This window comes from Parasteatoda tepidariorum, chromosome 3, assembly GCF_043381705.1.
Source record: "Parasteatoda tepidariorum isolate YZ-2023 chromosome 3, CAS_Ptep_4.0, whole genome shotgun sequence".
In the NCBI taxonomy this organism is placed as follows: Eukaryota; Metazoa; Arthropoda; class Arachnida; order Araneae; family Theridiidae; genus Parasteatoda; species Parasteatoda tepidariorum.
Window position 1 is genome coordinate 87,719,803 of NC_092206.1, and position 16,561 is coordinate 87,736,363.

The window sequence follows — 16,561 nt, forward strand, 5'->3', positions numbered from 1 at the left end:
AAAATTATAATATATATATATATATACACTTTTATTATTTTGTTATCTGTATCCATAAACTATTTAAAATTCCACCGTCCCCATAAATATGACGCTTCCACTTTTTATTTTATTTCAGGCATCTCAATAGTAATAAAGTTACAAAAAATAAAATAATTACCAAAGATCTTCTGCATTCAAAATATAAATTCCTTAAAGCATGACATTCTTGTGGTACTGAATGGTGATATGACATCAAGCATTCCTTGGGAGTCTTCTTTTCCTTAATAATACGAAACATAAGCTTTCATTTCCTTTATCTTTTTAAGATTGCATTAGTTTGTTATACAAAGTGTAACAAACAAAATGTAATTATATTTACCGAAATAGTTTACAATAATGTTAAATTAAATATAAAGAAACAAATAAAAATTTATTTATAATTTTATTCAAAAATCAAAGGGAAACTCCCCTTAAATGATTTAAAATGCTTAATTAAATAATATATACTTTCTTTTTTAAATCATAAAATAATTAACATAAAATATAAAAATAACTTATTCGCGGGCATATGTTAAAATTTTACATGAATTGAGTATATAGTTAATAATTATTAACGTCAGTGAGGAGTCGATTGTCTTCCCAACAATTTTTAAGAGATTTACATTTAAATACTTACAATTTTAACACAATCCGTAGCTTTTAGACACTGGATTAAATCTTGTTTAACGCCTGAACAAGGCTTATTATCTTTTTTTACAACATCATCTACATCATATACTGGCATTATTTAAGTATAAATTATAAAAATTAAGATATATATTAACTTTAAATTCTTAGGAAATAAAACTTTAAATAAGCTAAAGATAATAGTTTGTTTATTTAAGTAGTTCTTCGCTACCTATTTCTGTTATGATTAAAGCTTTTGTAGACTAGCTAGAGCTAGAGCTTTTGTAGACTCACAGTACTGGTTCTGGTTGAACGTAGTGCATTTTTTTCAGCTTTAAACTAGAGCAATTCTGTAATTTTACTAATTATTTATGTATAAAAACTGAATAAACTCGACAAATAGAGTGTTACAGATCAAAAATGTCAACGGGAAGATTTCTATTTGTGTCTTGGCCACCAGAATTACTATCTTTGTTTGCCAAGATTTGTGTAAAAGCTTTGTGTAAAAGCCAGAGGTATAAACAAACACTATAGAGGATTGTTTTTTCTTGAAAAATAAATCAAAATGAATCCTCTGACGTAAGTAAAAAATATCAATCTGTAATCTATGTTATACACATGTTAAAAATTTATTCAGATATTGTATTTACTTATAACATTTAATTGATATGTCAATCAGTGTGTTTATCAATGATCTGAATAAAATCTCAGGCCTTTCAGATCCCTACAATCAAATATTAAGAATATCGTCTTGCCCAATTTTCAAACATTTCTTTTTTATTGAAATTTTCTATTCTTATAATGTGCTGACAACAACAACTCAGTTAATATATGAATGCAAGTATAGTTAAATAAAACCGCGATTTAGTAAGGATGAATGATTGTTTAAAAAATAACTTGATTAAAGACAATAAAATCTAAAATGTCTTATGCAATAAAATTAATATTATTTACAAGGTACATCAGAATAAGGCACACCAAAATATTATTGAACTTTACTTCAGTGCAAAATAAAACCTGAATTTTGTGTTTACAAATTATGAAATAAAACCAAAACTTATATAGGCCTACCAAACCAAAACTTATAAAACCTACTACTTATTAGTTTCTAACAACTTAAACAGCTTTTATGTATATAAACTTAAAACTACATCCCAGGAAAAACAAATGTTAAATTGGTTAAAAAATTGTTTTTATCCCGTTCAAAACTGATATTTACTCTTAATTCAAGGCAGTCTTTAGCAGGAAAATTGAAATGTAGAACACAGCAATAATTCTGATTGCTTTTTTTTTTGTATGATTTTTAGTCTTAGATTTGTCATTAAATAAACAAGTATTACCAGTGGTTCTAATTGAACTTAAAGACGAAACTGCAAAAATTACCCTGGAAGCATTCGTCTCTCTAGAGGGTCTATTCTAGCATTCTAAACACAAATTTCAATGTGAAAAAAAGCCATTTCTTTACTTTCTTTCCTTGTTAATTTTAGATAGATATCTATAAAAACGTTTTACTCTGAAAAATAGTATATTTCATGTTATATATATTTTATGTAAAAACATTTTCTATCTTAATGTATTCTGTGCTATAAATGAGGTGAAAGCTTTGTGCTTTATTTATTTTATATTTATTTTGCATAAGTTTTGTTTGCATTTATTTTTAAATATTTTTAGAAATGTGAAGAATATAACTAAGCTGAATGAAATTGAACTATCAAAAGGGACAACTGACAAAAAATCATGGCACGACATCTATAAAGACAGTGCTTGGATTTTTATAGGGGGCTTAGCATATGGATTGACTGAGGGAGATGTTTTAGCTGTATTTTCTCAGTACGTATTTTAGATATTTATTTTTTGGTTTGTTAAAGTAACAGCTAATTGGTTAATATTATATATACTTTAATTTTAATGTAATATCCATTTTTACCTTTATTTTCTTATTTTAATTTAAAATTCATTAATTCTATTTGGGTATATGTTAAAGGTATGTTGTAACCTGAAGTACATATATTTAAGGTTACCTTAGCCTTAAGTATTATAGCCAAGTACAGGAATTTAAGCAATTACAAATTTCGTTATGAAATGTTTAAAAAAGCTTTGATTTAATGGACAATTGAATTCATTAACCCTTTATGTCACTGTGTTGCATATCTAAAAGAAATACAAAAAGTATTTTAGCAAGAGAGATTTGACGATTTCGTCAATTATTTTAATCCTGTAACATTATTCTTAACACAATAATTGTTCAACTTTTTTCTACTACATGGAGATACTGATGTGAGTTTTAGAATTCAAGTTCAGTTTGTTGCTTACAAAGTTGCTTATGTTCGTTTCAGAAATATTACTCAAATTGTATTTTATGTGTATTGAATGTGAACTCAAGTGTATTGAATTGCAATTTTGGAATATTTGAAACTTTATTTATTTAGAAAGTTGCAGAAATGCAACAAGCCATTTTTTCAATATTTTTTTTAATTTTATAATATACATTTTTTCGTATGCTCAAAAAAGATGTATTCTAATGTATTAGCAAATTTTTTTTAAAAATCAGAATTGTTGAAATACTTCGATGTTAAGCATTTATAATGTAATGGTATTTTCTTTTTGTCTTGAAAGCTATGTATTTTTTAACTGCTTTATTACTGACTTTTACTTTAGTTTTATTTTTCTGTTACTCGATCTTATGTCTATCTCCTGATTTAAAAAATATTTAAATTAGGGAGTCATTACATTTTTGATGTTTCTCACATTGTCATTACTTTTTAGTTTTCCAATTTTAATTCCTAACCTTAACCTTTGATTGTTAACTGTTATGCTATTCTTTTATTTTGTTACAATATTATTACAGTAAAACTAGGATTTAACCTCAGCCATAAATAACGATTTTCTGCTTTTAGTATGCTTGGTTCCATTCTATATCCATAATGTAAAAAAATCCTGGCATTTAGAGCATCAACTAATACTATAACCTTGGAATACTGAAGTTCCAGAAAAAGATCGGAAAACTTACATGTTTAAAAGAAAGTTAGTTTTAGATCAGTTTTGACTGAGAATAATACTGACAGCATTTCAGAACAGAATGCTGATCGAGATAACAACTTTATGGGGTATTCACAATCATAAGTCAATAATGATAATAATGTGATGACTTGTGAATCAGAGGCAATGTCAATAGATGAAATTATGAAATCTGGTACTGATAAAGAAGACTGTGAATTTTCAGATTCACCACCATCATTTCATGAAGCAACACTTACTTTCGTTGTCTTCATAAAGTTAAAAAAAGAGTAAACAAACATAAATGTAAGGTTTTTTCATTAAAATAATAAAATTTTGTCTTTACTAAAAAAATTACATTGAAGTTTCTAATTGTGCTTAGGTATTTAACAGAATATTCTTAAATTGGTACACATTTAATCTTTAGTTTTCATGGGAATTTTCATGTCCCAAATATAGTATCATTCCCTTATTTATGACGTTTAATCGAGGTTCTACTGTAATTGCAGATATTCATGAGACACTCTTCAATCACAATCTTATAAAGCTATAAGGACTTTTATTTTTTTCAGGAGGAAAATAAAAACTTCAATTCTGTAATAAGTGATGCATGTCTTAAAGTGATGTATGTTATAAAAATAAATGAAAGTTGGTACCTTTTTTTTCAAGATTTAAAAATTTTTCTTTAAATTGAGGGAAAATATTTTTGTCTTTTTACATCTTTCTGTTGTTAAAATGTGTCTAGTAAATATGTTTTAAGTAGTAAATGATCTATGAACATAATCAATATTACTCAGCAATTTTTATTATTAAATATTATATGTAATTTTTATTTTTGTATTTGATAAAGCTAGGTAAAAGAGTTTTTCTTTTATGTTTTTTTTCTCCAATTATATAAAAAGAAAGGGGAAAATTAACTTTTACCTTTTTTACTTTACCTTTTTTTTCTTATGACCATTAGCAATTCTATTATTTACTCACTAATTAATGACATCACATCTTTATTCTAATAATGTATTTGTTTTCTCAGGTATGGCGAAATTGTAAATATCAACCTTGTTCGAGATAAGAAAACTGGAAAAATTAAGGGCTTTTGCTTTCTTTGTTATGCAAATCAAAAGAGTACAGTTTTGGCCGTAGATAACTTTAATGGCATCAAAGTTAGTATTAATTTCATTATGAACTTTTATCTTGTTTTATTCAAAATAATAAAAGAAATAATAATCAAAATAAAAATGGCGATACTTTTTAAATATTTTGTGTTAAATACTAATTACAATTTTAAACTGTTTCTTATAACTCATTTATCAACTCAAAGAAGAAATTTAAGCTGTTCAAATGTTGCCATATGCTATAAAATATTTTAATAGATCAAACAGAGCAGTGAACTAGCATTAGAAGTCTGAGGGGAGATCTTAATTATCATAAAGATGCCTTTCGTATTTCTAGAAATTTTAATTTTTGACAAATTCTATGTTTTATATGTGTTATATAATCAGCTTTCAACTATGGTTAGATCAAAAACTAAATTTACACCTGCTACAGTGAGAGAATACATTTTTATGTTTTGTTCCATTTCTGAGTACTTCGAGTACGAAAGTACTTTAAGAGTTTCAATGAATTTTGATTTAAATTCTTATAATTCTTAAAGCATTGAAATTTGACTCTTAAAGCATGAAAATTAACTTGTAACTCTTAAAGTACTTTTCAATGCTTTAAGAATTATAAGAATTTAAATCTAATTCATTGAAACTCTTAAAGTACTTTTGTAAAAACAGCAGATTCATTCTTTAAACAAATGTTCATTATATTGTTAATTAAAGTCAGAGTTAAAATCTCTATTTAAAGTAACACAATATTTAGAATTGAAAATATTTAATATATTTACAATAGAGTGAGTAGACTATGATAGAGTGAGTAAATTATATTAGAGTAAGTAGATGATAATAAAGTGAGTAGATGATAATAGAGTGAGTAGATTATAATGAAGTGAGTAGATTATTGTAGATTAATATGTAATAGCATTACAATGAATTTTTATAACTCTTAAAGAGTTATAAAGCTGTAAAACATTTTTGTAAAGCCAGTGGATTCATTTTTTCCCCAGACAAATAATCTTTTGATTTTTAATTGATATCAAAGAGTTAAAATCTTTATTTAAAGTAACACAATATTTTGATTTTAATTTCAATGCATTACTATGATTTAATTTTTCAATAAGTTGCTAAATTTATTTTCTTTTTGCCTATTTTATAACTGTGTTTTTTTTAAAAATATTTTTTATATGTAGTTGAATTGACATTTAGATTAAATTAGTGTTTTTTTTTTCTTTCTGAAATACAGTATAAATATTAAATACTTTTTATAATATTTTTTGACTGAGTTTCTATTTCTTATATTTTTTGTATTCAAGAATTAGAGGTTCCTAAAATTACTTATTTAACCTGTCATTGTGTAATCAGATCTTCAATTTTTATATTTTATATAAAATCAAGTTTATTTAATTAATATGTCTTTAATTAATTTATTAATGAAACTGTAAATGTCATTAATATTTTAAAAATGTTAAAAAGTCACTTTTTTATTAGTGTATAGGTTTCTTGATATAGCTATTTTGGTGCAGTTTGCAACACAACCGGCATTCAAAACAAAATGACTGAAAATATCTCTCTTAAAAAAATTTTAAAAAGTTTTTTTAATTTTATTAGTTTATAGTTGTTTTTTTGATGTAGCTATTTTGATGCAATTCGCATCCTAACTGGCATTTCAAAATAAAATGAGTAAAAATATTCTTTTGAAACATAGAAAATCTAAAATAAATTTGTTAAGAGTTTGACGATGATGCGAGAGATGGCGACCTTAGCAGACTCCTTACAATTTACAAAAGTTAAGAGTATTAAAAAATTATGAAAATCTTCATTATTTGTTAATTTTGAAAATCTTGCTATTTCTTTTAACCCTGAAACCAAGGAGAAGCCTCCAACCTTCTGGGAGCAAGTTCAAATCACAAGGGATGGAACAAAAGGCACCTTGATATGCAGGAAAGGATCTCATTATTTAAGATTAATTGAAAATAGACTTTATCAAAAGTCAAACCAATCATAACCTACCAATGAAAATTTAAAAGAATGTTACAAAATTATGACAACCATATATTGATTACAATTTTTCATGCTATTTTGTTGGCAGTTAAAGAACGAAAGTCTAAAAATGAAATTTGGTATGAATTTTTCTATGACTACATTGAATAATAAGCTAAATGTTTTTATTGTTATTGAGAAAATGATTGAAGAATTAAATACAAAAATTTAACAATTAAATGAAATTAAAAACCTATGAGGTATCTAATGTTCTTAATGGCATGGCAATTAGTTTAACTTGTCATATTTTTCTTTTTAGCTACTCAACAGAACAATAAGAGTTGACCATGTTTCAAATTACAAGCCACCTAAAGATAATGAGCATGATGATGAATTAACAAAACAACTGAAGTCAGAGGGCTGTGCGCCAAAGCTTATAAAACACGAAACTTCACCTGTTCCAGTGGCATCTTCAAAAAAGAAAAAATCTAAAAAGGGTATGGATAATTATTGTTGATTGATGACAAACGTGTTTATTCTTTTGCACACATGATCAGATGACTGATAAAGTTTTTAAACATTATCTTTTTCATTAATGTCTCTCAATAAAGCAAAGTTATATACATTAAAAGGAAATTGTCATTCATTCAATCTAATATCATTTGCTGTTTCTTTGGCATTTCCTGTAGAACGTTTTTTTTTTAAATTTTTTTTTCATACAAAATTTAATGTCTATATCTTTCAAAGTTAGTATAATAATTTTTAAAATTTATCTTGCAGTCTGTTTTCCCTTAAAACTAGAGCCTTCAATATCTGTTTCCATTACAGAAATGTGGATAACTACAAATCTTTATGTTTTGAAGTTTTATTGTTATATCAATGTATTAAATAGAAAATATTAATTAAATGTTTTATTATTGCTTTCATAAACTTTTGTCCTTAGTACTTTGCTAGTTTTGATTAAACTTGTATGTATGCCTGGATTGTGATAGCTGTAGAACAATCATAGTTCTATTGGGAAAAAAATCTTTTCCAGATTTTTAGTTATTTTCAATAGATCTATGATGATTCCATAGTTTTTTGCAGATGTTGCTACTAGATAAAGTCACTGGTCACCTTTGTTTATTGTAAATTTTTCTTTAAAAAAATTTCTATAAATGTTTCACAGGTCAAATTCTGTTTTAATACATCATCAATTCATAAAGATACAGTGTAATTTAAAATATAATTTGTATAAATAAAATGTGTTAGTCAAAAAAAGTATTTCACTGCTTTTAGAAAAATAAAACTTTTTCTTCTTCTTGGCACTACAGGCCAGGGTCATCCCAAGGAGTTTGCCAAGATACTTTATATGTTTTGATTTGATCTTTTTTATTATGTCTGGTTGATTTTATAGATTTCATGATTATAAATAATTCACTAGACATTATATATTAAGTAAAGAATTCAAAATTTTAAAGCAATTAAAAATAATACTTCCAATGGAAAAACACGCTTAGCAGTGAATCCAAAAGGAATTGAAACGATTGAGACAATGAAAAAAATTGGATAAATATGACAACCAAAGCTGACGTCTTCTAAGGGTGTACCAGCTCCGGAAGTCATAAAAGCAAAACCTTTTCGATTGAGAGAGCAAGACAAAGGTCTAAAATTGCCCTCTCTATACCCCTAATACTTGATATTATTTTCTTGGATAACACTAAAAATTTTGTGTAGTATTTTTCTTTCCTTTTAATTATTAAAAATGGAAATCATAAGATGAAAAACATAAGAAATAGTAAAATTACCCGATCAAATTGAACTCATTACCTAAAAATTATAAATGTAGTGAGGAAAATAAAAACTTGATGATTTTGTGTTGTAAATCAATTGCTGAACAAAAACATATTACATGCCTTAGCTTCTAAGTATTGCAATCAAAACATTTTATTTTACAAATACGTAATTTTTTTAAATATATTACTGCCTGTGTCATATTAGTGCAGAAATAATTAAAAAAGTTGTCTTTTAAATAACTTCATTTTTAAGATTTGAATATCTTGATTTTTTAAAAATAAAATAAAATAAATTTGTTCTGAATTAATAAAAATGTGTTTATTGGTTTGCTAAGACAATTTAGATGTACTGTATCAAACATTTGTGTTAAAGAAGTTAAAATGAATTTTAATAATTCTTAATTTTGCAGAGAAAAAGAAGCATAAGAAAGATAAAAAGGAGGCAGGTGTAAAATCCCTTCACAAAAAACCAAAAATTAAAAAAGAGAAGCATGATCCGGGATATGATAAATATGAGTTGCCTCAAATCAGTTCTAAGCAATCTAGTAAATCAAAGAAAAGTAGAACTAGTGATAGTGAATCATCTACTTCTGGAGAATCTTCTGATGAAAGCTTTGTGAATGAAAAGAGTCAGTCTAAAGAAAAAGCAGAAAAATTACATAGCAGAACTCTAGCCAGTGACTTTACTGTACACAATAAAGATGCTGGTGATAAATATAGCTCCAGCCGAAAACGTAATTTGAAAGAATCAGAAAGTGACTCTGATGATAATTATGTGAAGCAGAAAAAATCTAAGGCATCCCATAACAAAGATGAAAACAGACTTTCCTCTGATGTTCAATATAATAAGCACAGATCTCAGCATCGGCACAAGTCTGACTCTTCCGCCTGTTCATCTCCAGATGATGGTAGAAGGACAAATGTTCGAAAAGCCTCAAGCTATGAACGACATGACACTTCTCATTCTAATTCCTCCAGGAATACATACATGTCTGAAAATAGAATAAAAGGTGCTGTACGCCTGCGTCATGATAGCTCCAATAGTGAAGAAGCTCATCAGTCCAACTCTCGATCAAGAGAAAATAACACCAAGAATCAAGACTCACTTTCGAGAGATCGATCTAGAGAGATAGACACCACAAAATATTCTAGACATGAGAACTCTCAGTATCAAGATTATGGTCAAAGAGATACAAGAAACAATAGAAGTGATCGAGAGTATAATGGTGACCGCAGTAGTACTTATAATCGAGGTGATCGCAGAAATACTGATGTTGAAGATCATAGTAGGAATAATTATCCATCAGATCGCTGGAGTAATGATTCTAAAAATAACCGTATGCATTATGATGAGCAAAATAATCCCAGAAAACGTATTGATCAAAAAGATCGCAAGAGTTATGAGTATAAAAACGATAGTGAAAATTCTAACAGAGACTCGTCTAAGTATTCGAGAAGTGTCCGAAATATTAAGTCTTCCTCGACTGAAAGAGAGGACAAACATTATTCCAAACATAGAGATAGAGATGATTATAGAAAAGATTCATATGATAAAAAGAAGAGATAATTTTTTTATTGTTGTATTATATTGTTTTTTAATTAAATAACAGAACATATTTATAAAAGTGTTTTTACTGTCAACGAAAAATTGATATTTTCTTTTGTATGAGGCATCCAAACCAGGACCGAGGAGTTGAGTTAAAGAAAAGTACCATGGCCGTGGTGCTGATTGATTAATTGAAAGTTAGATTTATAGATTAAAGGAAGATAAAGAGTCTTAAAAGTTATCTTGACAAATATTTACAGCTCTCTATATCTTGAAAACTTTGCTATGTCAAAAAAATATTTTTCTCCTTGGCATTATATATCCACCTAATGTTAATTTTAATTCCTATGTCGAAGGGTTTCTTCTCAAAACCTCGTTTTGTCGAATTTTTTTCGAAAAAATCTTAATGTAAATTCCATTGTAAGTCAATTCTTTTCCATTTAATGCATAATTATTTTTGGCTTACTTTTAAAAATAAAACTATAATTGTTGTATTTAGACTTATAGTCAATTATTATTACATACATATTGATTAGTAATTATTCTTATGTTTCATGACTCTGCTTCTTAGAGTAATATTTTAGAATATATTTTTCTAATTTTTAGAACAAGTAGTTCTGAACTTGTAACAAAAACTCGCTGTCTCGAATTTTTTTAGCGCCCCTTTGACTTCGAGATATCGTTAGTATACTGTTTTACAATGTCAATAAAATTGTAACTCAAATGATTATTATGACAATTATTTAAATTATAACTTATCACAGAATTACTTTTAACATTTATATTAACATACAGAATTTCTACTTACTACAAAATTAGTTATGTTATAATATAAACTGTAAATGAATGAAATATATTTTTCATTTCATTTTGACTTTCATTTAGTAAATGAGCAACAGTCAGTGTGGGGATGTGGTCTAGAAAAGTTCTGGAATCGGAATTAAATACTTAAGCTACTCACTCCACAGTTCTGAGATGAATGTAGCTCAAAAGTTAAATTTTGAATAAAATAATTTCTTTTTAATTTAATACTCAAGTTTGTATTTAATTGTAAATTTTGTATTGTACAAAATAACTGATGAAGGAAAATACTTTGTTTACTTTTTCTGGTATTATTTTGATGAAATATCAGGCATAGTTTGGCATAATTCTGAACTCATACTCACTCTTGTCTTTTGATGAAGGCATAGTTTGGCATAACTCAGTTTTATAGAACCTAACATCTTTCTTCGAGGCTGGAGTAATTGACAGTTTGTTGACAGAAACCTTTTGACTTTTATAACCTGAGGAAAATTTGTGAAAAAGTTACGAAATCAGACGCACAAACGTACTTTCTCTGAATAAGCATACCTTATTTTCAACGGATTCGGGTTTCTGACCCCCAAGATATAGGGGATAGTTGCAACGACGGAATATGGTCCCAATAGTTTGATTAGAGAGTGCTCCAGAGTTTAAACCCCTTAATTTTAATTTTACTTATTGCGTAATTTGCTATATCTCGATAACTATTTAACCCCTTCCTTCTCGCTCCCTTGAAAATGACGGGGCGAGGTTTCGCCCTCTATTTTTCGCTCCCGTGATATTTCCAGGCTGGAGTGTAGTACTAACGCGCCAATAAGAATTAAACTAATTCATTTCTTTTGCCCGGAAAACATTTTATTTTTCATTTTATACACCAGATGGCAGTACCAAGATATTTTTAAGGTAATTGTAGACAGATAGTTTATTTTAAGCAAGATGTAAGCACTAATCAATTTTCAGGGATAAAAAAAATAGGCACTTTTATGACCGTTCTCTTGAAAATTAACCGATCGTTAAGGGGTTAAGTGAATTGAAATTGTTTTACACATAATTATAAAATTTGTTTATCCCAAAATGGTTCCATGCTCAAATAACTTTTAGTAAATATTTATTATTTTATTTAAGAATTATCTAAACATAATTCCATGCGAAAAATTACTTTGAGTAAATATTTTTCTATTTAAGAATGGTCCCGCAGTGGACTGATCGTTAAGACACGGTTCCCAGCAGATCACCGAAGTCAAGCATCACTGGCTGCGGTCAGTGTGCGGGTGGGTGACCACTTGGATCAGTCTGCGTAGGGACCGAGGGTGTGCGGTATTGGTCCTCGTTAAACTGTGCTACCGTAAAGTGCTCGACTTCGCGCGCAGGTCGTCGGGCTACCGAAGCGGGGGTGCCATCCCCTCCGCAGAGGATCAAAATTGTGATGGCATGTCTTCGGATCATCCTCCGGGATGTTTCCCAGACCGTCGCCAATAGCCCATTGTGCAGCTCTAGTGCGACGCAAATTAACAACAACAACTATTTAAGAATGCTTGAAAAAAGTTTGAATTGTATGGTATGCAATTTTTTGCATCACTTTAAATAATATAATTTTATATAGCTAAATACAAAATGTTAGCAAAATCGGTCGAATAGTACCTGATAAATTGAATTTCAAAAAAGTATTATACTTATAATTTGATTTCTCAGGAATTAGTCGACCAATTTTGCTGTATAAAATTACATTTCTTGAAAATAGTTGAAACTGAAATGAAGTACTTTCGCATGGGCAAACTCGTGATCAAAAGCTAGTTAAATTTATTCTACCAACGTCTATAAATAGACTGTATTGTTGCAAGTTTGAGGCAACAACTTTCATAACAACCTATTATTTTTGAACACAACTCAAAACATAATAATAGTACATATAAAGATATTTTATAACCGTCCTTCAACAGTCAACCCAATTTTTGGGTTTACGACTACTAATTTTCGATTCCGTAGCCTTGTAATTTTGAACCCAATCCAGAAGACAAGGGAACTCCTAGATCTAGTAGTGGGAAAAATTTACCTTCGTGGAGGACTTTTTGATGGAAATAAATCGCATTTGCGTTACCTGGAGAACAAGAGCACGAGAACCTCCCACGGTTAGCCTGACGGCAAAGGGACTCTAATCCATGATCCGTCTACCACTGAGGATATTTCACGTCAGCACTATAGTCGGTGCAAACCGGATGCGGATTCGTATCGACCAGCCATTGCTGGGATTCTAATCCGGTTCCCCTCATTAAAATATATTACTTTAAAGACAAACAAGTTCCAAAGTACCAAATTCCTCGTCCCGCATTGGACTGATCGTTAAGATACATTTCCCAGCCCTCTACGAGATCATGTATTGAATTTTAGTAAAAATTTAAATTCTTCCCTGCACCTATTAAATTACTCAAACCACCGCAAGTATGAGTTCGTTAAATTTCAACATAGTAGGTACCGGAAATATCAAAATTATTATCATCACTGTCATGAAATACGATAGAAAACAGTTAAGATTTATAATTTCTACAGCCATTTTAAGAAGAATTAAAATTGTGTTTTTATTTCTATTAAAACACAAAATTATTCTTAACGTATAGTTAACTATGCAACACAACTTAATCTATCACTTAAGACTACCTAACAAAAGGAATCTAACTAAATACTTAACGTGTAAATGATTATTTCACACTACTTAAATTATTACTTAAGACATCAAAATGGCTTATTATCAGGGATGAGATTCTTCCGCGGATTTTCGCTTTTTCTCAGATTTTTCCATTTTTCCCGCTAATTTCCACTGAAATGTTTTTTTGCACTAGTTTAAATATTTTATGAGGAATTTAATTTTCCGCGGAGCGAAATTATTGAAGTCCTCATTCCTCCCTCTGAAGTTTCTCTAAAAATCATTTCTTTGGGATAAAACTGGTTGACCTTTATACAGGGATGAGATTTTTTTCGCTTCTATCTCTCGAATTTCAGCCTTTTTATCAAAAACTCTGATTCTCTAAAAGTTTCGTTTTTTTTATTTATTTTTTTTAAATTCAGTCGTTGAAGTCAAATAATTATATTTATTTACGATTTTCAAAGAAAAACAGAAAATTCAAACTACGTCCTAGCTGCTAACCCTTCCGCATGTTTACTTATATTAGCTATTTTCTCCGATTTCACGCACAGAAAATAAGATTTTCCGTATTTTTTATCCGTCGGCGGGATAGCTCGTATTTTCGTAATTTAGACGTCGCTGCTTCTTATATTCTGGAGTGAAAGCAAACAAAAAAAGCGAAGAAAATAGAGGTGGATTTGCGGTGAAAATATTTATTTGCTCATTCAATTAATCTTGTAAATTTTTATTTATTGTGTAAACAAAAAACAATTCAAGGAAGCCTTTTAGAAATCCCAAGTCCAGACTCTGCAAATATCTCGATTTTTATTCACGCGATTTTAATATCAATCATCGATTTTCGTATTTACCTGATTTAAAAGTTGCGCATTGCAATTCTTATTTACGCTTTTTAAATATCGTACATTATGACTCGTATTTACGAGATTTAAAAATCTAATATCGTGTTTTGTATTTTTGCATTTTTAAAATCGCGATTTTATTATCAAACATCGATTTTCGTATTTACCTGATTTAAAAGTTGAACGTTGCGATTCTTATTCAGGCCATTTAAATATTGTACATTGCGATTCTTATTTACGAGATTTAAAAAACCAATATCGCGATTTGTATTTACGAGCTTTTAAAACCCCATGTAGCTACGCGAGCTTAAAATCCATTGTCGTGATTCGTTTTTGCGGTTGTAATATCGCGCGATTTTAAAATTATGCATCGTGATCTAAAAATTACGCATCATGATTTGTATTTTCGCATTTTTTAAATTCGATGTAGAGTTTCATATTCACGTGATTTAAAAGCCTCTTATCGGGATTTATAATCACATGGTTTACAAGTTTAAAAGTCGCACTTTTTTTGTCAAATTTTTGTTTAATTATATATATATATATATTCTTGGATTTCCTCTTTTTTACTTTCTGACTACTCTCATCCCTGTATTATAGATGATTATAGTGTTGCCAATTCAGATATAGTTTCGGTGCCACAGATAAATAAATGTATAGATTCAATAATATTTGTTACTGAACAAAACTTATATTTTACGTCGAGAAATAAAAATGAATGTGTAAGAATTCTGGTAAATGAATGGCATGACTGAAAGAAGTTGTTTTGTATCCCCTTAATATGAGATATTTGCTCCAAAAGGGCGCTGACCGCTAGAAAATCCCCAATAAAAAGGGGATCTGAGGTACGATCGCCTTAGAATGTCCAAGGCAAACCAGAATATGTTCCGGCGAAGCTGACTGAACACACTATTTTTTGCAAGTATTGAAGATCTTTCTGGCTCCCTCAAAAGTACGGCACACAAGATGGCTACTTGCAAATCTGGCCAAAGCAGCAGTATTCCTCGGTCGCATTTAATGTCCAGCATAGTACAAGGGGATGTCCTATGATACCATAGAGTTATAAATAAGAAGGAGTGGGCATTCCTCCCCTTCCCTATTGGCAAGGAGCGGCGCCGCTCAGGTTTTAAGAGGAAGAGTTAGGTTATTCTGGACCTTTTCTCTTATGATTGGAAAATTTCGAAAACGAGATTGAAATAGTTTTGTTGTTAATACATAACACCTTTTTTTCATTAAATTTTTCAACATTAGTTTCTTTTCTTCCCAAAAAATAACGTTTTACGATGCCTCTATTTTACAACTGAATTAAAAAAAGAACTTTACAGCAGTTTTCGGGAACTTAGGTTCCTTTATATTTTATCTATGCATTAAGCCATTAGAATAAACACTTGGGTATTAAATCTAGTCCATAACCTACTGTTTATTACTAAGCAGGGAAGTTTAATTTCTTTTTCTTTTGCAAAGCACTTGATCATACGAAGTGTACAAAACTGTAATTTACAAATAGCAAGGTAAAATAACTGTGTATTTATTTTTAAAGATAAATACCCAGAGTATTTAGTATATAGGAATATTTATTTTCCAATTGAGGTTTAAACTCCACTCATGAAATGCTCTATCTCATTCACAAAATACATGAAGTGGTGAGCAAATAAATGCTCTATAATAAATGCCCAGGCATTATTATCTATAAAGTATGCTCCATAATAAATTAAAGCTTTGACACAGCAATTGGGACGTTAGTAGAGGAAGGTGGAGGCTCAGATGAAACAAATTTTAAGGCTTTTAAGGAACTTTAAAAGATAGAATGAATACTACAGCCTTTTTAAGGCACATAGAAATCCTGCAAAATACAAGATTTAAATGTCAACACTTTGAAAATACAATGAGTAAATATATAAATACCTGCTGCTTTTTAGGCAAGAGAGTTATGTTAAGGAATTATATTAGGAAAACAACCAAAAATTTTAATGACTTTTAATAAATACAATAATTTAAATTACATAAAATTGTTAAAAGAAACACACAATCTCTTCAAGAACATTTTAGTAAACACGAAAGAAAAAACAAGATAGCTAAGTATCAAATTTTTTGTCCACTGAAGTTAACAAGGTGTTTAAAAAACTGGCGCCTTGACTTGTTGCTTAAAGATAAATTTTTACAATTATAACCTAAACGAACTTTAAAGTATAGATGTAAAATAATTAAGTGTTAAAATAATTTTGTTTTGTTAA

General features: G+C 28.8%; 2 protein-coding genes across 2 annotated transcripts in view; one reads left to right on the top strand and one right to left on the bottom strand.

Moving 5' to 3' along the window:
• The window catches only part of LOC107454089 (cytochrome c oxidase assembly factor 5), a 4,605-nt gene extending 3,712 nt beyond the window's left edge, over nucleotides 1-893 (bottom strand). Inside the window, exons 1-2 of the mRNA XM_016071144.3 lie at nucleotides 659-893; nucleotides 161-262 (exon numbers count right to left, since the gene is read on the bottom strand). Of these exons, the coding sequence (XP_015926630.1) occupies nucleotides 161-262; nucleotides 659-766 (210 nt within the window). The 5' untranslated portion in view covers nucleotides 767-893. The remainder of the gene's footprint in view (nucleotides 1-160; nucleotides 263-658) is intronic.
• LOC107454088 (RNA-binding motif protein, X-linked 2) lies at nucleotides 894-10,540 on the top strand. The gene is made up of 5 exons (XM_016071143.3): nucleotides 894-1,227; nucleotides 2,320-2,478; nucleotides 4,676-4,805; nucleotides 7,045-7,222; nucleotides 8,911-10,540. Exons 1-5 carry the CDS (start codon nucleotides 1,214-1,216, stop codon nucleotides 10,065-10,067), a joined length of 1,638 nt encoding a protein of 545 aa, XP_015926629.1. The 5' UTR covers nucleotides 894-1,213; the 3' UTR covers nucleotides 10,068-10,540.
• Nucleotides 10,541-16,561: the final 6,021 nt, after the last annotated feature.